Source organism: Hippoglossus hippoglossus, chromosome 20 (assembly GCF_009819705.1).
Source record: "Hippoglossus hippoglossus isolate fHipHip1 chromosome 20, fHipHip1.pri, whole genome shotgun sequence".
NCBI lineage: Eukaryota > Metazoa > Chordata > Actinopteri > Pleuronectiformes > Pleuronectidae > Hippoglossus > Hippoglossus hippoglossus.
This window is the reverse complement of record NC_047170.1, coordinates 13012385-13036025: the sequence shown is the minus strand read 5'-3', so window position 1 is coordinate 13036025 and position 23641 is coordinate 13012385. Positions and strand designations below refer to the sequence as shown.

Here is a 23641-nt window from a genome sequence, read left to right as displayed (position 1 = left end):
TCCTCCTCCTCCTCTTCCTCCTTCGCAGTGCCCGGCCTCTACTGGCGCCACGGCAGGGTCATCTGGGGTTCCACGCAGCAGAGGGGAATGTGCAGGAACAACAATCGTACATATTTAACAGAACGAAACCATGAATGAGCCACACACAAAGCACAAGGAACGCTCTGGCCTGCAGACGTCCAGCAGCACCGACCACCACGGTCTCATTAAAAACTTTAAAGATGCATTGTTGCTCATATGTTTGCAATTATCCCGACGCATGCAAAGGCCATTTTAACTCCCCGTGATAATTATCCCTCTGGCAACCTGAAATCAACTGGTGACATAGTTTGCAAGTGGTTGGGTTTGTGTATCCTCAGAGAGTGCCCTGATGCAGCGCCGCTGTGTGCTGACGGTGTAGGAACAAAGGTGAAGCTGTGAGTACAAACTGTGCACACAGACAGGAAACCTGATATTCCAGCTCTCTACATGGGCTGAATCTATGGGGAGGGAGAGTGTGTGCTTGTGTGTGTGTGTGTGTGTGTGTGTGTGTGTGTGTGTGTGTGTGTGTGTGTGTGTGTGTGTGTGTGTGTGTGTGTGTTATATCAACAGCAGCGAGCATGAAGTCCTGCAGGAGGATACTCTCCCCAGACGGGTAAACTGAATGCGTGTGCATGTGCGTGCGTGAAAAGTGCATCTGCACCACGGTTAATCATGGGCGACCAAAGTAAGGTGAGAAACTGTGTCAGGGCAGAGTTTAACCTGCTCCCTCGTGCACTCCCTGCAGCTTTTATCAGATCTGAGAAACAAATGCACCGAAATGCATTAACTTAATTGCACTTAGAAAGATTTTCCTCGCTCGTAAAATGTTGTTCTCGGTTAATCTGGCGGAGAACGATATATACTTTCTGTTTCTTTGAGTGTTGAACAAGAGGCGCGTTTGTGGCCGTGTACAGTACCACGCAGGGCCTCTGTGTGCGACCCCATGACCCAGCATTGTTATGTGAAACCCCGGGCCCCATGCTTCACTGCTCAGCTATGCCGTCACCCCCTCCAGGCATGTAGCTAACTCGGCCCTCTGAGTAGCCAGCGAGCGGCTGCCCTCCTAAGCCTCGGAAAGCAGCTTAGAGCTCCGGCCGCCTCCACGGTGGTCACACGTGTGAAACGTGCACTCTCACCAACACACAAACATATGCAGGCAGGCCTCTGCATGGGCCACAATGAGCGAGGCGGAGCTTGCGTGACTGCATGTGGACAGAAAGGGGACGGGTTAGGTCACAGTCACTCCCACTCAGCTGTACCGAGCCACATTCCCCCTCAGGCTCAACACACTGCTCACACACACACACACACACACACACACACACACACCTGCAGATACAGAAAACACACACACACACACACACACAGAATGTTTTGCTGCTCACCACTACTCATGTTCTTCCTTGGAAAAGAGGGAGGGACAAGTATTTTAACAAATCATAGCCATGTGTTGGGAGAAGCTGACAGCGTGTTCCTGAACTTTTCTCTTTTTCAAGCTCTGGAAGGAAAACACTTTCCCAGTGACACATAGATTCCCACTCAGATCCTTCCACCACACACCCAGAAACAAATGAGCTGAGAAATTCTTTGGTGAACCTCGGCTTTAGTTTCCTTCGCCGTTCTTAAAAACATCACGCTGCCTGGGTGAAGTGCGACACCTAATTACACTCACTTATAGGACAGAAACACAACACAACAATCCAGTTTCTCTGACAACAGGACGATAACATGTTTCTCCTGTGTGATTTCTCTGTTGACACAGGAATATCACCAGGGTTTGTTTTGATTCCCACTGTTGGTTTTCCGTCATCAAAGCATTTAAGCTTTTTATTCTCCCTTTGTCGTCCTCGGTACAAGTTAATTAAATTAAAATCTAAAATGTGCTGTAAGCTCAGCGACCATACAGTAGATCAGCTCGGCGTCTACTCAGAGTGATGCTTTTAAGTTGGCTCCTTTTCAGTTGCTGCTTTGATTTGTGACTCAGCTAAAGGATAAATTTATACACCTTGATCTCGCTCCTCATTCTTCCTCCTCATGTTCCTCTTCCTCCTCCACACGTTTCTCTGCTGAGAGAGGAATGAAGAACTGGCCAGTGGCAATCGGGAGCGGAGGGACGGACTGAGAACCTGAAACATATCCTCAAATCTGGATTCAAAATGTTACAAACTGCGCCAAGGCAAAATATATCAGGTGAACTGCTCTTCCATAGAGGTGTCTGGCTTATCACAGCACTAAACTAGGTGAATCTAAGGTAATAATACGCATTATAGCAGAGGAAACACTGAATAAAACGCGGACATAAAACGCTGATTCTGTAGATTGCCTGATTTTCTGATTGATCTTTTCTTGTCCTCTATGCTGATACAGATAATAAACCAGGACAGTAGAGCTCACACATCTCCACCAAGGCCCCGCAGTCCCCTTAAATTCAAACAAGCTTTATAGCTGAGGCCACATTACGTTATCTCAGCTACACATCGGTGGTGTAATGTGATTTGTTACCGTACAGCGGTTACAAAAAGCTGCAGCACCTCTGAAAACCGCATTTAAATCTGCTAAATCTGCACCAAATTGCACAGACTCATAGAAATGTGTCCCCTGAAAACATGGAGTTAATAGGTTTGTATAAATATAGGTTCTTGTCATAATTGTTTATTTCTAGTAACTGTCATCAACATCGTAAACTTAATCACTAATTCATTATTATTACCCACACTGATGTATCACACATTTAATAATCTTGTCTTGGAGCAATGGTTTTTCTTTCTGAAACACTGGTCCTGCTTTTTTCAAATGTTTTACTTGAGGCCTCTGTGGTGGTTTTCACTGTAACAGGCAACACATGTGCAACTCGAGTGCTTATTTTCACGATCAGTTCAGTCAAAGACCAAATGTTGAAGCTTCACTGTCAGGTTCTGGTATTACTAACTTCCATATCCTGTGAAACCTGCACATGAGGAACTAGGAGTCTCTAAATATGTGATTATGTGTCAGTAACAAACCACATGAATCGACAATTTTTTATATAATTAGTTTGAAGTCACACAATGTGCTTTTTTTTTTCTTGTTTCATTGATTTAAGTTTGGTAGAAATACAGATTATAAGAAGTGATATGTCATTTTAAAGAGAATAAGTCTGGGAGCGACATATTTCTTCTCTCCAGTCAAATCATCATCATCATCATCATCATCATCATCATCATCCAAGCCATGTTCCATATAGTTTGTAATTTGGCTCAACACTTCCAGAGCCTTCATCTGTTCTCTCTCTCTCTTTCTCTCTCTCTCTCTCTCTCTCTCTCTCTCTCTCTCTCTCTCTCTCTCTCTCTGTGTGTGTGTGTGTGTGCTCCTGATTTGGACTCGCACGCTGAACATTTGCTCTGACGTCAAACTCGTCATGAAGAACAGACGGACGCACGAGGACGCATATTGAGACAGAGCTGCCATGTTCACTGATAACTGATCATGAGTGGAACTGGAAAACCCTGCTGGGGGAAATACAACTGAGCCAGTAGCTTCCTTTGAATCAAAGCTTAAAACGTACTTTTATCGTACCACATTCCCTGACTCTACCTAAATCTAGTTTTTATCATCGTAATGGTCAGGTTAAAATTCATGTTTTTATTCTTTTATGACTATGTTTTTATTATGTATTTTATTATTTCCATGTAGTTTTACTTACTTTTCTATTTGTGAAGTACTTTCTTGCTTTGTTGTGAGAACTGCTGTATGAATATCAAAGGTTTTATTATAAAAACATTATATTTTAAATATTGAAAATGAGGGCGATATGGATGAAGTCAGTTTACTTTAATGTAGAAAATATTAAAGTTAGTCGTTACACCAGAATGCAAATTGATAGTTATTGCCCCTATTATTATAAAAGCAAAAAGTATAGAGCACATCTCTTGCTAGTTGTATTTTTGTCTCTTCATGAATAGTCTGTTTTTTTTTTAAAAGACATAAAAGTACAGATGGAACATTTTGAACTAATTCATCTTGGCATCAAAACAGATATTACTGGATGTGCCAAAAAACTATGTCAGTTACTTATCTGAAAGAGAAGCTTGTTTATTGACAAAAGAAGTTGGCTGTTTGATTATTATCTCTTTATTTCTTTTATTAAAGAACATGTTTTTTTCCTGCTTTCAGCAATAAAAAGTCTGGTTAAAGGCTCTGAAAGAACAACAACTGTCTCAATGGCAGTATCACTAGTAGCAACAGCATGAATCACACACACACACACACACACTGCTGACTCACACACTCTGCCTGCCCTCTGTGTTACAATGCATGCATAATATCCATCAGACGCAGGCACATGACTTCAGGCCGTGTGAGGTGCATCGTGTGTGTTTGTCACTGACATCCAGCAGCAGGTCACACGCTCCGCAACAACCAACCCACAAATCAGCCTCTCTGTGCTGCAGAGTCTGGATCCTATAGGAATTTACACTATTTGAGAAAAAAGGAAAAGTGCTGCAGCTGCAGGGTTAAGTGAGGCAACGTCAGTTTACCGTCTGAGTGTGTCTCTGATACTCAATGAGCATGACTTGATTTCACTGTCTGTGATCAAATATGCATATGTATGCATCGCTGGCCAATCATTGCCAAGCAGCAGTGACCTTATCTCCCCTCGACTATCTGGTCCCACTTCTCTCTGCTGCACGTTCTGGGTTATTTCGGTGCACTGAAATAACCCAGTTTGGCCTCGAATAGCCCGACTGTAATGTTCCCACAAAGACCACATGTGGGTAAGACAATACAGAACGCTGCGTCGTACAGGTCTTTACCGCCCTCTAGCGGACACCCTAACAACAGCATGCATCTAGCAATATGAAAGGCCTATCTCCTTTCTCAGTTTTTTCCTCATTCAGGAAAGAGCATGTTCACACAGAAGGTGCATTCAAAACGCAGGACGATGCACAGAGGTTGTCCTTCCTCTTTGCAGTGCTTTGTCCGTCACGGAGCGAAATTAGCTGCAAGTATTTTGAGCCTCCCTTTCCACTCGGCCACACATCCTCCCCCCCCCCCCCCCACGTTAACAGCTGGCTGGTGTAAGCAAGTGTGTTTAAAACGCAGACAAGGCCCGTAAACTTCCCCTAATAACACGGCACAGTTCACAGTCAAAGGCGCCGCATCGCATATTCCCTTTCATCTCTGCAGTGCCTCGGAGACGGAGACAGGAGTGGGTTTTTTTGAAGGGAGGGATGAGGGTTTGTAGTCAGAGGAGGGGCAGCGGTGGGGGAGACAGCCAGGCTGAATCTCTCATTTTTGCCCCAGGGGTGTGAGCTGCTGCTGCTGCTGCTGCTGCTGTTGCTCTTTCTTTGTCTGAAGACTGATTAACAGAGAGCATGACTAAAGAGAGTGAATATGAATTGTGTGCGACCGACAAAAGCCGCCATTATATCAAAACCTCTGCTGCATTTTACAAGTGTGTGACAAACAGGGAAACCCAGATAACAGGCACCACAAAGATGTGCTCAGATTGTGTCAGAGCACAAATACAGTGATGTAAAAAAAAAATACTCCAATACAAGTAAAATCCCTGCGTTCAAATTGGTGTGAGATGATAGAGGTATGGATCTATCTGTAGTAAAATGAACTCCAGCATCAAAAGTAAAAGTGGTCATTATGCAGGAAGGTTCCTTTAATATAGTAATATTTTACAATCTTATTACATGTTGGATATCTTAAAATCCTAAATAACTGGTGATTGGTTATTTGAATTCAGTCTAAAATCTAGTATAGTCCAAAAATAAATATTCACAGAACAGAAATTGTAAACATCAGCAATTTTGAGTACGCTTTGCTGCCCCCAAGTGGCCAAATAGCTTAATGAATGCAGCTTTAAGTCGTTCAGTAAATTAACTAATTTACAGTCGACAACTGTTTGAACAGTTTAAAGCAAATTAATTTCATTTGAGGACAAACTTAAAACATATTTGCTATATCTATAAATCTATATTATAATGACATGGCTTAATCCTTTGCAATCAGTTACAGCTCTTGTACTGTATGTATTGTGTTAAGTACTAAATGCCATTTTTAGTATTGTGTATTTAGGCTGCATTTATAAGAAAATCTGTGCATAATACACCTATTAGTTGCAGCGTGCATCAGTCTGGTCGGAGTCGGGGTCGGAGTTGGTGTCAGCGAGATCACGAGGCAGCAGAGCTTCCTCCTGTTCTTACCTCTTGACCCCTGAGGGTCAGAAGGTCTTGGAATTCCTGGGTGGAGACAAACCTCTTCAACACTTGGTCCTTTCGCTGGCTGCTGCTGGACTCCTGTCAGTTCAAACCTAAATTAAGATCTAGAACATTTAAAGATGGACTGTTTCAGGTTATTTTAAAGAGACACAGATATAGAATGGGCTTGTGGTAACTGTGGCATCATTGATGACTCGTACTGCAGTTTTATCTTTACATTTCTTCACTTCACACACAGTGATCTTTCATTTGCTGTGGTTATACAGGACTTTGGTTCCACTCCTTTTGTTTTTAAATGTGTTTTATATATACACAACAGTGCTACACAAGTAGACCTGAAACTGGTGACATTATCACATCACAATATAGGAAAGCTGTATACTACATGATCCTTTGAATTGGGAAACATTCAAAATATAAACCTGATCCTGTTCCTATTGGTTGCTTCAAATAGTTTTAATATAACTTAAGCTCAACACTGTTCGTCAACAAGCCCAAATGTTTTAAGGTCAAAGTTTATTGGAAAACTGCAAACTTTCTAACCCCCTGCATAGTGCATCTGTTCCACATGCTTAACTTTGTACATGCAAATGCATGCAAACTTTTTAAGCATGGACCATTTCCGTGCTTGTAATAAAAAATGTTGCAGCTGTAGAAATGTTTTGTGCAGGTGTGACACAAAAATAATTTCTACATGTGGTAAAAAAAAATATTTTTAGCATTTGAAAAATGTTTGTACCTCGAAAAATATCTTTGTCTGAGTAATAAAGTTTGTGTATTTATAATTAAAATTTGTGCAGGAACATTTTCAACAGTGAGGTTTCGCAAAGTCTGAGAGACAGATACTCAAATTTGTTACTGTAAAGTTACAGCTAAAAACCTCGAGACTCTGTCTTCACACTCCTGAGATTCAGGCCAATCAGCACATTGCCAGAATAAATCATACAATACAGTCAAACTGTCCAATAAAACGTCAACACCCTGAGAATGATAACCGGGTAAATCTGTAACCTGACAGTGTTTGTTAATCAGTAGCTCATATACAGAACTTCATTTTCAACAGGTTCTATTTGTTGTTCTTTGTCCAACTCTTTGCTGCTGTAATGAACCGACTTCCCCTCAGGATCAGTAAAGTTAATCTAATTTTCTCTTAATGCATGGTCTGCTGCTGCACAAAGATCAAGTAATTACATCTGAGCTTTGGAGGTTTAACCTGGAATCAAACACTGAGGCATCTCCCGGACGCTCCTGGGACTCGACGGAGCCAAAACACACAACATGCGCACAAAAAGATGCTCGACACAGAGTTAAATGAGCAGCAGGAACAGCCTGTGTTTGGAGGATTTATTTCCTGTTGTTTGCTCCTCTGGACATTTTACACAGTAGTAATGAGGAGGAAAAAGGACTTTGCTCCTGGGTCTTGTGATGCAGCAGGAAGGTTTCAGACCGTCACAGAGAACAGACACTGACTGACGACTGTAAGGTAACGATTCTATTTAAAAAGCTGTTTTTTTAACGCTTATCTGAAATATAAATTATCTATAGATGTAATGGTTATTACACTCTTTTGCTTTGATCTTAAATTTTGAATTTTGAATCATTGATTGCACTCATTATTGAGTCTCTGTCAAAAATTTAGTGTTTTTGTTTCTTTTATTACTGAGTTTTGGTTTGTTTTTATATTTTCATCTATTTTGAATATTGTTTTTATTTTAAATTTGTGTTTTTTATTTGTGAGAAACTTCGTTCTGAGAAGTTTTATATGAATAAAGATAAAGATAAAGATATTAATGTTTAGCTTGACATAAAAGTAGATCAATTGCTCACTATGCGGAAGGGAAAAGAAATCTATTGCTCTTTTTAAAGAACAGAATATGACATCCAGAGAGATCCAATATAACATCGGATAATGTCATTGATTATCTGTCGTGTTTATATGTGATATAGTTATTTATAATCTGCTGCAGTGTCCTGTTTGTCATGGACTGGAAGAGCAACCTGAGACGCACCCAGTCGCTGAAGAGCGTCTCCTCGTCATGTGACAAACCCACCAGGACAGAGGCGGGACTGCAGGACAAGATAACATCTGTGTCCCAGCTCGTTTCCCGGTGAAAAAAAAAAATCATCTTTCCATCTTTCTTATCTTATCTGTGCTTTAAAGTTACACATGCGGCACAGCGGATAGTTTAACTTGTTTTTTTGTGTGCATACCAGGTATCAAACTACAAAGGAAGTCAGTGCATCAACTCAAGCACCTTCTGTAAATAATGGTGAAGTTAAGCTGAAGCAGGTGTTTAAAGAGGTAAACTAATTTTTGACAAAGAAAAGCAGATTCCGTGTGGGAAAAACAATCAATGGCGCCTTTGTGTGTGTGCGTGTGTCACTGTCAGATAACACCATCTCTCGTGGAGAGTAGAGAGATTTATCCGGCATCCCAGACAAAGAGAAGCTACGAGGGGGAACGGTCCCAAGCCAAACCCGGTTTGACACCCAGCAGGTCGATGGGGAGCCTTCAGAACGGAGCCGGCTCCATAGAGGCCCTGAAGGCTCGGTTTGAGTCAACACAGGACAACACTGCAACACAGGCCAGAGTGAAGAGCGGGTTCAGAGCGGCAGAGTTCACATCACCCTACAAGGCAGAAGGTATCACACCGCTGATGAATGGAGAGGCTGAGGAGGTGAAGAGGTTGGCGGAGGAACAGACGACAAGAAATCCACCAGTTAATGACACTGATGCAAAGGAGGATCATGTGGCTCGAAAGGTGAATAAAATGACTCGTTTGAGCCTGAAAGTGCAATTTTTGGGCCAAGATTGATAAATGAAAACAAGACGTTTTTTCTCTTTGATCGGAGGAGAAAGTATTGACATCAATATTAATGGTATAAATCACCATCTCACTATTTATTTTCAAAAAATGTTGTTCTCAACTAGTGTTAGAAGAAGAAAAGTAGAAGATTAAAATGCATTTTTAACTTGAAACTATTGACTTTGTTATCAAATACTTCATTTAATTTTTACAACCTTATTTCCTAGATTTTAATCAAGTCTTTCCATCATCTATTTAGTACCAATGACAGTTCATTGTCTCTGTCTGCAGGTTGTGAATCAGAGCCGGGCAGTGAGGAGAAAAACAATCGGGGGGATTGATTTCGAAAGAATTGCAGCCTCTCAAGCTGGTGAGTGCAACTGTATTTCCTCCGCCATCAAAAACATCAAGCTTGTGTGGGAACTGAAACTGGCATCATGACCTCAAGGCCGGGATGAGGCGAAAATAATTTTCAGAATTACGGTTCAAAGAGAGATGAATAATAAAAAATTAAAAAATTAAAAATCCTGGATTCATATCAAAGTTTAATGGGTTCCTCAAGCCTCCACAAAATTTCATGGAAATTGGTTCAGTTGTTTTGCGAAATCCTGCTAACAAACAGCCGCGAACAAAAACATAACCTCCTTTTTGGAGGTAATGAATATACCAGGAAAAGATCAGGGAATTGATAACCTATAAAATAACATATTACCCAAATATTTTAGATTTTTGGTCCATCACAACAGCAAATAAAAATAAAAATCAGTTCCCTGGTAAACCTTCCCTGGAAAGCTGCGTGTGCCTGAGAACCTGTGACTCAGGTCAAAGCTGAGTTGACGACGAGAATGAAAAGGGAAGTGATGAAATGGAGATGGCTCTCGTCAGCACAGTGACTTTGCGAGAAGCCGTGATTGACTCGGCCTGGTGTGGGCCCAGAGTAGGTCAGTGCAGCGCGGGACGGAAATAGCCGGCGTGCTACGAGTCCTGAATAAGTGCAGGAGGGTGAAGGGGTCAGCTGTCAGGAATGAGACTGAGAGAGAGAGAGAGAGAGAGAGAGAGAGAGAGAGAGAGAGAGAGAGAGAGAGAGGCTGCGTTACCGGACGAACCAACGGCAACAACATCAGTTAGAACAAAACACAGAAAGGAGATAAGAAGACGGGCAGAACACGGGGAAGTGGAGTCTGTGAGTACAGGATTTTCATAGAATAATACATCAGCTGATTAGAAACAGGTCGTATTGTTCGCACATGGTTTTCTGTTGTGCTGTGTTTTCCTGAGTGGCAGCTGCTGGTGGGCTTCTGTATCTCTACCAACAAAGTTAAAAAGTTTACTTTTGCTTTTCTTTACTTTCGTCAACTCTGGCTGTGACTCGTGTGTCCTTTAACTCTCGGTGTGTGTCATTGGAGTCAGGTATCTCTAAGTGCTACATTTATAACTGGACCACATGGCAGCTGTTAAATATAAGCTAAGAGAGAGTGACTACTGGTGATAACTATCAACAAACACTGGTGATATGGACGTGAGCGTAGAAAGCTGTGCGCTATTAAAATCAGCATTACGTTTTTAAATTCTCTCAGTCACGGGATGTTGTGACAAAAATAATCTTGATTTTGACATACGGCAGCTGTATTTTTAACGACTAATCTTCCCCAGTAAACAAAGTGGCAACTATTCTTCTCTTTAAATCCCAGTAGTGCAGTGCCCGTTCTTAAGCTGTGTGTTTGGAATGGGATGTTTTCTTTCTGAAGCCTCGCCACCGCTGCTGCACAAAGAGCTGTTCCCCCGTTTATTCAAATCTCTATACGCAGAACCCTGAACTGGAGAATCAGTTTTTCTTTGCTATTGTCATGAACGCACCGTTGTTTATTCAAACTTCATCACTACTGAAGGTATCATGTGTGAAGCTGACGTAACAGGATTTGACGGCACATATCACAGGACTTGATTTTTCAATGGAACCTGCTGTGTCTGGTGTCTTTGCAGATGAAAAGAGGTCGGTTGCAGACTTCAGAGACAGCTCCTTCCAATCCAAGGAGAAACTGTCCGTCAAAGTGTTGTCTGCCCTCTATCTATCAAAGGTGGCACCACAAGAGCCAAAACTGGTAAACACCTGTCTTCTCAATCACATCTTCACATCATAGATAAATAGGGATCTCCACTTCCTCCCACTATCCAGAAATTAAGCCAAAATATTTTGGATAAGAATGCTGCCATCTTGCACATCTAGCCAGGTTTTGGTTTTGCGCAGTCGACCAATCGAAAATCAGTCTTAGCTGTCAATCATGACATTTAACCCCTTATTTATGCATCAAATGACTAATTAACTATTTATTTGATGTGTATTTTGAATTTTTAGTTTGGTCCATGTCCCATCCACTAACATGGAGGAGGTGGGGTTTATGACCTACACTGCAGCCAGCCACCAGGGGTTGATCAAGATGCTTTGGCTTCACTTTTGGGGAGCTGTCATTTTGACTAACTGTATACACAATCTATGGTTCATATATCAGATTTGCTTGAAACATAAATTCAGGGTTATTATGCTTTTATACGAGATAAAGAAGCTAAGCGTTATATAACACAACAGAAGAAGGAAACTTCAAACGTTCATTTAAGGTTAACTTGACCTGGAATAATTATTGTTTCCATTCAGGCACAAGATCGATCTCCTGAATCTGGGAAAAGAGTGAAGATAACCAAGGTAAGGATTTCACCAGACATGCATGATGGTGTGCTTTGAATTTGCATTAACGCAATAACATAAAAATGTTATAATTATTATTGCTGTTCTTGAATGAGGGAAAGAAACAGATATTGGATGCCATTTATTCCATGTGTTTTTATTTGTATTCATCCCTGTGGTTGCATTTGTTGCTTTGGAGTTCAGCTAACCCACTGACACCTGGATTATGGACAGCAAGTGAACCAGCATGGTTTGGAAGGTAACAAATGGCTCTGGTTGCATGTGCGCACACTCGGGGCATGGTTTTCATTGGATAGCTCATTTACGTTAAAAATGCCCCCACGATGAGACTGTTACTTTGTTCTTCTAAGATGGCCGAAGACCCCCAACAAAGAAAAGATGACCATCCTCCACCTCCTTTACCCAGACATCAGCCAGGACCAGCAGACAGTTCTGAGGAACGTTTCCAAAAATCAATGCCAGCCCAAATTTCCAAAGAAAAGTTACACCAGCAGCGGCAGAAATGTGAGCTGAAGAGACTCATGAAGCACACCCACCCTGAGCTGAAGATGCTGGATGAAGCCGTTGACGATGAGCTTGCTGAGGTCTTAAGCTCGGAGTCTGGGGTGACAGCTGGTGAAACTGGATATGAAGGAGAGGTCTTCTCAAGATGCTTGATATTTGAGAACTGTGCCTTGAGTAACAAAGTATCTCCTCACACCCCCAAGACGCACATGGCAGACGGAAAAGTGGGTGAGGGTTTTGTCGGCAAAACATCCGCTGTGTTTGAGGAGCATGAAGAGAGGCCATGTCATGAAAGTGTTAAAGGGATTGTGCAGGATTACAAAACATTTGGTTCTAGTCCAGATCCTGACAGAGAGTGTGAGGAGGAGATGATAAGAATAGATGTGCAGGCTTCCAGGAGGATATTTGAGAGACAGTCTGTGAAAACATCAAGGCCAAATCCTGATAATAGGTTCCGAGGGCAAGCTTCTATTTTTGGGGAAGAGAGAGGGCCAGTCCGAAAACAAAAACAAGAGTTTGAAATGAGTTGCAAAGAGAACGTACACAGTGAAAACAAAGGTCTTGATTTCACAGATCAGCCACATAAACAAGGGCCATGTGTTCATGTTGTAAGTGAAAGCACTGGACTTAAGTTTTCTGGTGGTGAAGACGTTTATACTAATGAAGCAGCCTTTGACAATGACCCTACAAGTCCAACAGTTCAAGGGGAATTTGAGGAAATTATCAAAACGGGTGCAGCTCTTTTCAAAAACAACCCATTTATCTCCACAAACATAGACAGAGAAAATCCATCAAAATCCCAAATCCCAGCAAATCCCAGTGAAGCATCTGGGGAGCCCCCCATAACTAATGTCAAGGACCGAGCCCATCTGTTTGAATCAATGCCATTTGACAAAATTAGGCATCAGAACAAGGACGAAATTGAGACGATGGTGGAGAACATCAGGGAAACTCTAAATTCCCTTTATCGCGTTAATGCCCTACATTCAGATGGATCAATCATTGAGGTGAATGAGACAATGCTAGCGAAAAAGGCTAAATTCACACTTTCAGAGAGTGGCCCTGAGATAAACTATAATGAATTGGCTGAAGGCGGTGCACAAAACTTCATTGTCCAGCTGCTACCACGAGCAAACCTAAAGCCTCACATCACTTACCTAAAGGAGGATAGAAAAGGAGGGATGGAGGCCACAGTGGTGAATGTACCTGTGCACCAGGATCAGTTCACTACCAGCCAAGACACAGAGTTTAAAACCGCCAATGTAGTTCAGCTCGTTGAGGACATTCTCCATCAGGACAACTCTCTGAGGAAAGGAGTGATCATTCAGGAGGATGCCAACAAATGTGCTAACGTCATGGTTTACTCCCTCTACAATTATGTTGATGAGGAAGATGTGAAAAGTTACACAGCTCCACCAAGACATGCTGCGGAGTTTGATGAACCCGAAACAAAGGAGATTCATATAAGTGAAACAGAAAATCAAGGACTAAGAAAAGGCATCATTGAATCGACCATAAGCTCCCTTCTAGAAAATTCTCAAGACCAAACCTGCACCGGGTCAACCAGGCCTGAGGTCACAGTAAAAGGGAACGTTCAACTGTTCAAGAGTTGCATTGAAAAGGGAGATCTGGAGTATTTGAAAACTCTTCAGGCTGAGCCAATAGAGCAGGAACAAGAAGTTGATCAGAACCAGACTCTGGCTGAACAAAACACACAGCTTCATTATGAACAGGGAGGTGATCATGCAGAGGAGAGTTCTATAGATTGGGTCCCAGTGGATGTAAAGAGACTGAAAAGCATGTTCTCTGTAGATCGGCAAAGCCAAGCAAAGCAAAATATCCGTGAGAATCGTGTTCCATCTACCACCATTTCTCACACATGTACAGGTCAGAATGTGCCACTTGGAAAGAGCCAATCCTGTAAAGAATCCAACATTGGGGTACTTACGCCCGGGCAAAGAAAAGATAACATTCTGGAGTGTGGTGGCCAAGCGCAAGAAGAAGTTTGTAATTTCCCAACTGCACCTCAGGGGTCTTATCAACATCTTGAGACACAGGAGGATGATAGGCTCAACCAAGCTCAGATAGTGGGAGTGGTAGACAACAGCAATGAAATCTCAAACCTCCAAACTGCAATCCACAGCCTTCAGCAGGCCACGATAGAGGCCAAATATTTGTATCACTCGTCACAAAACAAACGGAAATGTGTTGTTCAACAGTCGTCCGGGAAACCCATTGTCTCAGTTATGGGCGGTGACGTCAAAGAATTATGTCGAGACAATGAGGACCAAAAAGTGGACTCTGAACCAAAGATGGAAGAAGTTCCATCAGCCTCCGACTTCACTTCAGACAAAAATACAGAGATGTGTCATGATGGCAGTAATTCTGAAGAGGTGCAAACTACTGAAACCCGCAGCAAACAGGGTCAAAAATACACCAATGTGGTCCAGAAAAACTTTGAATCCATTGCTGATTGTTCGGACACACAACGTGAACAACAAGAGGAAGATGAAGTCGTTTTTCATGGTAAACTTCAACAAGCTTTGGCTTCCTTGGAGAGATCCAACATTAATGTCACAAGAGGTGATTTCAAAGCAGCTATGATATATAAAAACTCCTCCAGATCTCACAAAGACAAATCCAAGGCATCTGTTCAGAAGCCCATCACTGAGGAGCCTTGCCCTTTGACTGAATCCAGCTCAACTCATGTTCACTTGAGACAAGAGGACTCCGAAGAGCAGGTGACTGTGGTGAACGCAAAGCTCCAAAATAAACCAGCAACAACTGCTGTCTCAGAGAAGAGCAAAAGACCTGTTGGTGTGAAACCAGCCATCCCACCAAAACCAGAGCATCTGAAAGTGAAACAAATAGATGATCGATCAACCAAAGCTATAAATCCTGAGGCAACACAAACAAATGCTGCAAGATCTGAAATAAAGGGGCAATCCAAAGAAGAAACTGTAGCTCAACCACTGACAACATCAGCTTCTTGTAGCGATGGACACATGAAACACCAGTCCCCAAAAAATAGTGGTGCAGACACAGGGTCATATTCAGGAAATTATAAAGGTGAAGCTATTCAGATATCTCAGAAAACGAGTCAGTTCCAAGGCTCATTTGAGAACACCAATAAAAATACTTTTAACAAACCAGAAGAGATGAGTTCCACAGCAGAAATGAAACCCCCTCACGAACAAAACCCTGTTAAAGATAATATGAATGAAAGTGATGAAAGTCCTATAAACTTTAATGAAGCATGCCAGAAATTTGGAGGTAAAAAGTCAATTTCAGTGAAGACTGCCCCTGTAAAGCCAAAAAGAGTAAAAATTGCGCATATAGATTCAAAACCACAACAAACTATAACCAATCCATCTGACACTGGAACAAACACCAGTTTACAAACTGCTGACAAGCACGAGAGAGAAATGAAACAAGAAAATAAAGTTGAGATGAGGGAAAAGAGAGGACGAACCGAGACAGAAGACGAGCGCCGACAGCGGCTGTCAGTTCACATGGATGAAATCGTGAGAGGGAACATGACAGCGGCCATGGACATTTTTGACAATTTACGAAAGCAGGAGGAGCTGCAGAGCATTCTCAGTCGAGTCGAAGATATCGAACAGGACACGAGCGAAGTTGACGTGAGGTCTCTGAGGAGTGTGTTTGAGGATGTCCCAGACTGGGTGGTCAGTTCCGACAAAAAGAAACAAAAAAAGGTCAAAGTGGAACACAAAGAGGAGAAGTCACCGTTGAAGGACGACCCTCAAAGCAAATCCTCAATGGCTCATATTTTTGGAGATCTTGAGAGAGCCAGCGAGGAAATCATGACTCTAAAAGAGCAGACCATAGCCAAACTTTTGGACATAGAGGAAGCCATAAAGAAGGCTCTTTATTCTGTCTCTACGTTGAAATCAGACTCAGATATTGCTGGTTTATCATGTCTCTTCAAAGAATCCTTGGGGACGATGCAAGGAGCCCCATCCACTGGAAATATTAGCAAAATTAGCATCGGGTCAAGCAGAACAAAATTACCGCAGGCACAGGAAAACCCTACCACAAAGGAAAGCCCAACTGGGCAAGGTGCAAGCAATGCAGAAGCCTCTTCAAAACAGCAAGCAAGTCCACAATATTCACCTGCCTTCATCTCCATACAGTCAGCCACAAGAAAAATGGATAAAACGGATGTGGTTCCAGCCGAGACCACAATCTGCCCGACGTGTCAGCAGAGCCCAAAGTCGGAGGAGAAGTTCCGCACAACAAAGACGCTGACGTGCAACAGTCCGGCCCAAAACAGAAAGATGGACCCCAGAAAGCGAGGTCAAAAACAGCCATCTCACAGCCCACTTGACCCTAAACGTGAGCTTAGTGTACTCGAGGTGCAGACGGACCACGAGGGGAAAAGTATTATAGGAACCAAAACTATCAAAGAAAACTACGAGCAAACGGATGACTTCGGGAACCGGATTTACTCATCCACAACTTCCACTGTAGTCACCACGCAGCCAGAAACCATGACATCATCCACAGGTCCGGCAGTGGTCAGTCCGACGACATGTCAGGTCACAACATACCCAGAAGTTCGGCTGCCAATCAATCACGAGCTTTAAATCACTTACAAACAGGGTGCAGGTCAGATTCTTTATGACGAAGTTGTCATGTACATAATTTAATTAGCTAAGATGTTAATTCTTGGTAATAATTTGTTTGTTTGTTTATTTATAAGGTTGCCATTGTGTTCACATGCTTTTAGTAAATGTTGTTTCATTATCCCTATTATTCTTTTAAAATTGTTTTGGGACCTATTTGAAAATAAAGACTCAAATCTACCTTTTATCATCAGTTTCAACCAACTTGTCGAGAGATGTGCTCTGCCTGTCTGAAGCCGGTTTACCCCATGGAAAAAATAAATGCAGACAAATACATTTTTCACAAAACCTGCTTCGTTTGTAAACAGTGCAAGAAAAAGTTAAGGTGAGACATTACAATGTTATACAGGAAAATCCCCTGATTATTGATTCTCAATATTTGTCTCTGAATCTACATTATCAATCTACAAAACTGTCAAAGATGCTATCTAGATACTAGTACAATACCCTATCTTACAAATAAGTTTTCAGACCCTATTGAAGAACAAAAATTTTGATATTTCGAGAATAAAGTTGTAATTTATGAAGTTTTAATTCGATGAGAAAAAAAGTCAAGAATTAAACCTTAATTTTAAGTTATAACACTTCCAGAAAAAGGAAGTGTTATAATTTTCAAGGAAATTAGCAGCATAGAGAACCAATGCTATGTTCCACCCATAGACTGTTTATAAGGTTTCCCCCCTTCTGGATCCAAAGAAGTTTTCATTCCTATAATACTATGACCTTATTGTCATAATATTACAACTTCATTCTCGGAATCTTTCTCCTATTTTAGTGGCCTTAATACTCTGTGGTACCTTTTACCTCCAACCCATTTGCACTGTGACTTACATATTGTGTTCATTCGTAGCATGTACAATTACACACCTTTGCATGGGGAGTTCTACTGCATATTTCACTACCAACAACTGTTCAGAAGAAAAGGGAATTATGACGAGGGCTTTGGACACGTGCAACACAAGAACCAGTGGCTTCTGAGGAATACTGCAGGCATGGTGCATAATGAATCTGAAGCTTAAACATACAGTGTAAACGTGAGTACCACCCAACAATGCAATTATTATTATCATGAATATCATCATTTTCGTGAACAATCAATTGAATCTGCTTTTCTCCATTAAAACTTTTTTCTGTGTCCGCCCACAGCTGATGATACGGTGACTGTGACAACATGAAAAATCTTATTGAGGATGTGTTTGAGGCACCATGTGATGCTGTGTGTGTTCATCTATGTAACGGTGATGATTACCTGTGTGTTGACACATAACCTACAATTCATTTGCAAAGAAATGCTTTCATAATTGTAAGAAACTTTGCAGTGTAAGACAGATGCTGACACCTGCACTGTTATTAAATGAATCACTTTTCAGATATTTTAACAAAATACAGCAAAACATTCTATATAATCTGTAACAAAGAAGGATTTTAATCTAAAATTATTTTTAACTTCAAATACCATCAATTGTGTCGAGATTGTACATTGGCTGATCTTCCAGTATGACAGAAACATTAATCAGATCAGGAATCAGAGTAAATTTACCTCACAGTGAAAGATGATATTGTACATGTGATAATATTACTGTGAAATATAAATACTCACCATTTTCATGCAAGAAAAGTCACAAAGGTCTTATTACAGTGTAACTACACAGTACAGTCTACACCACAGCGAATACTATGAAAGAATATGTAGTATGTTGTAATTTATAATAAATGATTTTTCTTTTCCTTATATAATTATTGTGAAAGGACATTAAATATGGTGAACTTGTTGCCCCTGATCAGAATATCCACAGTCAGAGTGATGATCCACAGGGATCACCCAGCACTGATAACCAATCTGCAAAGGCCCCTAAGATCATATGAATTCAACAACTTCAACAACTTCAACAAAGGACAACTGCATTAATGCTGATTTCTTGGACTCGTCATATCTTCTCATGTCTGATTAACTGGGCTGTGAGTAAAGATTGTACTTTTTATATCAAACCTTGGTCTTCTGTGGGTTCTCTGCACGTAAGTCTGAATACTCTTCAGAGTGACAGAAGTTCAAATTGGAAGTAAAACATGAAACAAAATAACAATTCAACATGACTCAGTCAAAGTTTTGCAGTTATGGATTTTATTCAATGGTTTACTGACATTATGTATGACATTAATAACTAATTACTGTTACCACTATATCAGTTAAGTGGAAACACGCTACTCCTCCTGATATGATAGACTGTGAAAACCATTTTGCTCATGTGAATTACATTTTTGTGCTCTTTCCTGAATGGGATAAAATCTCAGCAGTTCCATTCTCAGGTTCCCTGAAATTAAAAACAAGAGCATTATTAAACACAATTACTTTGGTCTTGTTTAAAGTAAAAAGGTTAAAAGATTCATCAACTCACCTTGGTTCAGTGTGGTCCTGCAGTTCAACATTGCAGGTTTCAGGCAGTAGTAAACAGAAACCTCCAGCAGCAATGGGGATGGTCCCATATATTAGCATGGGGATGGTGTAATGGTAGACGTCCAGGAGTCTGACCAGTGGAGCGAGGATTCCCGCCACACGAGCACACATGGCGTTCAGACCTACACCATTCTGCCTACCAGTAAAGATCATGGGCTCATAAGCAATCTCAAGTAATATGAGCAAAAGAGGAATTGTTTGCCAATATGACTTAATAACAGAGTGTAAATTTTATATTTGGGACAATACCTACCTCACAACAGTGGGGTATAGTTCTGCCGTGTAAACATAGACTATGGAGAAAGAGGCAGTTGCTGCAAATTTTCCAAGAACAGCTAAGGCTGTTACGACTTGAGGAAGATCTAAAGGAGAAACACATTTCACACGCATATAAATTACATTATCAGGTCAGTATATGTTCCAGACGGTCGTATGTAACATATTACCTTTTGGAATCACAAGTGTCCCAAGACAAGCACAACCTGCAAAGATCAGCCCCCCAGCTTGGCATATCCTCCTCCCAAAGTGCTGGATGAGTGGTAAAGAGCCAAGACGTGCAGGAACTTCTACTAGACCAAAGATGAACTGTGTGAGGTAGATATCCAGACCAAAGTTGCCGACATTCAGGCTCAGTCCATAGTACATCAGACTAGTTGCAAACCTATCAAGGGGGGGACATGTCTTCAGAGACCACGACAAAGACTTTGGTTTATTAGAATTAGCGGTTCACTGGATTGCTGCAGGGGGCTCACTGAAACCCCTAGTGGCCATAGCATAAGATGCATTTAGTGACAGTATCTGTATTTGTTATTATAACACAGAACTACTGATGAATTGCAATCTTACTTTTTGCAAGCTTACGAGTGCTAGGATCATGGAGGTAACTTGCCAAATAGAGTATTCCAGACATCACTCTTCCCAGCCGCACTTCCCAGCTATTCCTGAGGATTCTGAGGCATTTCCAGACTAGGTAGAATATGTAATCCCTCCAGCGAGTTCTGGGTCTACTCGAGGGTCTTCTCCCATTTGGGTATGACTGGTAAACCTACGACGTAAGGTGCCCAAGAAGCATTACACAACTTTTTGTGGTCTTTAAATTACTTGTAAAAGTATTGAAAATCAAGCCCTTGCATTTTGACAGACAGCCAATGCTTCCCTTAAGGCTCATTTAAGCTTAAACATAGATATTTATGTAGAAACAGTGGGAGTCTTGTTCCCTTCTCTGCGTTCATTTTGTCCGTATTTGTGCACTTCTTCCATTATCATTACCCCCTTTACTATCGACATGCTTGTCGTTGTCAGACATGTCTCAAAATGAAGCCTTAAAGTTCAAACTAGGCCAATGAGCAGGTTGTGGTTGAAATAAACTCTCACCAGAGGAAGCTCAATACAAGAGCACGTTTTCTCAGATAGGAGGTCCTGAAGATGTCCAACATGTTTCCTCTTTTGGATGTTCCTGCAGCCTCCAGCTAAAGAATCAAGGTATATATTTCAGTTAGTCTCTATTTACTTCAGTTTATTGTGCTTCATTGTACTTGAGGTTGCTCACCCTCTCTACCAGGTCTTCTGGGACCTTCCTCCCATTCACCTTAGCTGCCCTGCAGATTTCCTTGATGGCCTCTTTCTTCTTGCCCTGGGTGAGGAGCCAGCGAGCTGACTCTGGAAGAATCCTAGTGGACGTATTGATCCACGATCACAAACTAAAATATATACTTTTATTGTTTTTAGAAAACAGGTTTTAAATGTGAAACGTGAGGCTTCTGACCAGTAAAAGATTCCCAGAACAAGAACAAGAGGGCAGAAGAGCACCAGCTGCAGGATCCTCCAGTCACGGATCAGATAGGCAATGCCAGATATCATCATCAGTCCAAGAGGAAATGTAGAGTGGCAGATGATGGTACAGAGAGCAAACTTGGAAGAATCACTCCATTCTCCACCTTCAGAGCAGAAGGACAGATGAGACGGAAAAGGCATCATTCACAATTTCCTAATTTATGCTTGTTTTACAGTGTGTGTGTGTGTGTGTTCAAGTTATCATTTACGTATGAAACAATGTTTTGCAATGTAACTTCAAACACTGCTCATACTTTCAGTAAAATGCAATCAGGTGAATAGATAAACAAAAGTCCCAGGGGATTATTTCATTGTACTAATTACATATATTACAACAACTCTATACATATGATATCTTCATGTGTTCTGAGGATCAAGGCACTCGCCACAGTATTTACTGCTCTTTGCACACCAGCACTAATGCAGTCTACCTATACATTGATTTTTTGAATTTTTGTTGTGGTGTTCTTCAAATCCATCAGTGGATTAAAGCCACAATTTGTAGAGTTTTGAAAGTATTTGACTGGTACTGTGGGGTAGAAGTACCAGAAATCATAAAATACAATGATTTTAGTGTTAGTGACTCTGCTGAAGTATCAAGACATTCAGTTTCTGTTTTTAACATTGTACCCACCTATGACAAATGCATTAGTAATGATGCCAGAAATTGACATGCCACCTAAGAATTTGATAACGATGTAGACATAGATGTTGGGTGAGAAAGCAGCAGCGACACCACACAGCAGTAGCTGAAGGAGCGAGAGGAGGACCACGAAGCGTCGACCAAACCTACACAAAAAGAAATAATAATAAAGAACTGTTTTTCAAACATGAACTCTCCCATCCCTGCTGCCAATCTTCAAGCATCTGCCTTTCCAATTACGTATTGGTACCTGTCAGCCATCAGCCCAAACACCAACGCTCCAACCAGGAGACCGGCCATGTATATGGACTGTGATACCTCAATGAGACTGTTCCTGTCACACACCAGATCAAACTGAAAACAGAAAATAGTATAAAAGTGGATATGGTAACTTGGAACTTTGCATCAGTGGTGACTCCATCATCAACTTTCTCAAGATACAGAGATTTTTAGGTTTTTAAATCTGCATGGTACTAGTTTGTCCCAATATTGCAACGGTATAAATCAGTTTATTATTTTTACATTACCCAATGATTATAATTCTGTCTGCCTATCTTGCACAGTACTTCACACACTAGCTTATTCTAAATTAATTAGTACAAGTAATATATATTGTTATGTTCTGGAGTGTAAACAAGTTTCTCTTACGTCTGTCACGATGTTGGAGGCACCTTTGGGTGTCTCGTAATCTGATCCGTTTATGCATCCTGTTGTTGTGTTAATCCCAAATGCTTCAATCTTTTCCAAATCCCAATCCACAGGTGTGAACATTTCACAGCTCTCATACTTTCCATCTTTGTTCACAGGGATGGTGAGATTTATCTGTCTCTCAACAGTCAGGTTGGGTCCTCGGTCCAAGATCCAGTCAGTGTTACAGTGATGAGGGAAGTTCACGACTGTAAACACTTGTACAATCACATCAAAAGCAACGAAAATGCTGGGAATACTTAATGCAGCAACTAAACGCTTCTGAAATAAACCAAACTCTCCAATCTCCTTCAGGATCTGCCCAAAGTTGCTCATATTGTCGTCTGTACGTCCTCAGAGTGCAGCGTCGGAAACGTCCAGAGTCTCATCCTGCAAGTTAATGTTTAAACTGACAATCACATTGTTTTTATGATCTGTCAGGTTCATGTGTCATGTTAGGATCCTTCAGGCATTAGTCCAGCTGTTGTGCAGCTGTCCAGATCTGTGGCTTGGACCCAGTGTTTACAGTAAGACCTGAACTTTTATCCCTTTATTAATGTTCTCTCTTTGATCAGCAAAATGTATGAGCAGGGTAGAAGAGCACAACATATTGTGGGAGGAAGAGGACAGTGTGTACCATGATCACTTGACTTTCTGCCAACAGATACTGTAAGTGTGATTCTCTTTATGACATAATGTCTTTCATAATGCCGCACGTTGTGTAATAACAGGCAAGTATTCATGTTTGATCCAATCAAATGAAAACAAATCTACATGAGCTTTCCATTTGATCAATTTCTAAATTTGAACTTCAGTATAATCATATATGAACATGATTCCTCACCTGTGTTGCCCACCGGAGTGTTTGCTTTCCAGAGTGTGCAGGACTAGAAACTACCCCTCTTTGCATTAGAAGAGGAGCCTTCTATTTCCTAGGCTCAAACTATAATCCTCCATTGTTACTGGAAGGGGCCTGGTGAGCCTGGGCCTCCCTGCTGAGGACCTCCGTACATTAAGAGAGATTTGCTGACCACCATCACACTCCAGCCCCTTGGTACCAGGCATGGCAGAAGGTTTGGTTGTCCACCTCCTCTCGGGAGGAATCACACAGAAACTGGCTGCCAGGTTTGTT

General features: G+C 41.4%; 2 protein-coding genes and 1 long non-coding RNA gene across 5 annotated transcripts; 1 reads left to right on the top strand and 2 right to left on the bottom strand.

The window, feature by feature from the left end:
• The first annotated feature begins 7163 nt into the window (after window positions 1-7163).
• LOC117753726 (LIM domain and actin-binding protein 1) lies at window positions 7164-18195 on the top strand. Of its 3 annotated transcripts, XM_034572008.1 has the most exons (10): window positions 7168-7713; window positions 8207-8338; window positions 8445-8532; window positions 8621-8992; window positions 9329-9407; window positions 11021-11139; window positions 11691-11738; window positions 17086-17216; window positions 17742-17925; window positions 18038-18195. In XM_034572008.1, exons 2-9 carry the CDS (start codon window positions 8211-8213, stop codon window positions 17908-17910), a joined length of 1134 nt encoding a protein of 377 aa, XP_034427899.1. In that variant the 5' UTR covers window positions 7168-7713; window positions 8207-8210; the 3' UTR covers window positions 17911-17925; window positions 18038-18195. The 3 variants fall into 3 exon arrangements, with proteins under 3 accessions (XP_034427900.1, XP_034427899.1, XP_034427897.1); XM_034572009.1 differs by having other exon boundaries at window positions 7164-7713; window positions 17742-18195; XM_034572006.1 differs by lacking the exon at window positions 17086-17216 and adding an exon at window positions 12092-12473 and having other exon boundaries at window positions 7172-7713; window positions 17742-18195.
• Window positions 9656-11102, bottom strand: LOC117753733. The gene is made up of 3 exons (XR_004612302.1): window positions 10997-11102; window positions 10285-10343; window positions 9656-10067 (listed from the first exon to the last, which is right to left on the bottom strand). It is a non-coding gene; the product is annotated as an uncharacterized LOC117753733 (long non-coding RNA).
• Window positions 18196-19086: 891 nt separating the features above from the next.
• Window positions 19087-23332, bottom strand: LOC117753732 (solute carrier family 22 member 13-like). Its single transcript, XM_034572019.1, has 10 exons — window positions 22471-23332; window positions 22073-22176; window positions 21814-21968; window positions 21112-21283; window positions 20896-21016; window positions 20721-20815; window positions 19793-20007; window positions 19600-19708; window positions 19288-19482; window positions 19087-19203 (listed from the first exon to the last, which is right to left on the bottom strand). The coding sequence occupies exons 1-10, from the start codon at window positions 22843-22845 to the stop codon at window positions 19143-19145; spliced, it is 1602 nt and encodes a 533-aa protein (XP_034427910.1). The 5' UTR covers window positions 22846-23332; the 3' UTR covers window positions 19087-19142.
• Window positions 23333-23641: the final 309 nt, after the last annotated feature.

What these genes read in the sequence shown, in the direction of transcription:
- LOC117753732 (XM_034572019.1), bottom strand. Translation starts at nt 22,845, where the DNA reads ATGAGCAACTTTGGGCAGATCCTGAAGGAGATTGGAGAGTTTGGTTTA. An exon ending in GTTCTGGGAATCTTTTACTG is followed by an intron (nt 21,017 to 21,111) that starts GTCAGAAGCCTC and finishes TACGTCCACTAG; the next exon opens with GATTCTTCCAGAGTCAGCTC. An exon ending in CAGGACCACACTGAACCAAG is followed by an intron (nt 19,204 to 19,287) that starts GTGAGTTGATGA and finishes TTTTAATTTCAG; the next exon opens with GGAACCTGAGAATGGAACTG.
- LOC117753726 (XM_034572006.1), top strand. Translation starts at nt 8,211, where the DNA reads ATGGACTGGAAGAGCAACCTGAGACGCACCCAGTCGCTGAAGAGCGTC. An exon ending in GTGTCCCAGCTCGTTTCCCG is followed by an intron (nt 8,339 to 8,444) that starts GTGAAAAAAAAA and finishes TGTGCATACCAG; the next exon opens with GTATCAAACTACAAAGGAAG. An exon ending in AGGATCATGTGGCTCGAAAG is followed by an intron (nt 8,993 to 9,328) that starts GTGAATAAAATG and finishes CTCTGTCTGCAG; the next exon opens with GTTGTGAATCAGAGCCGGGC.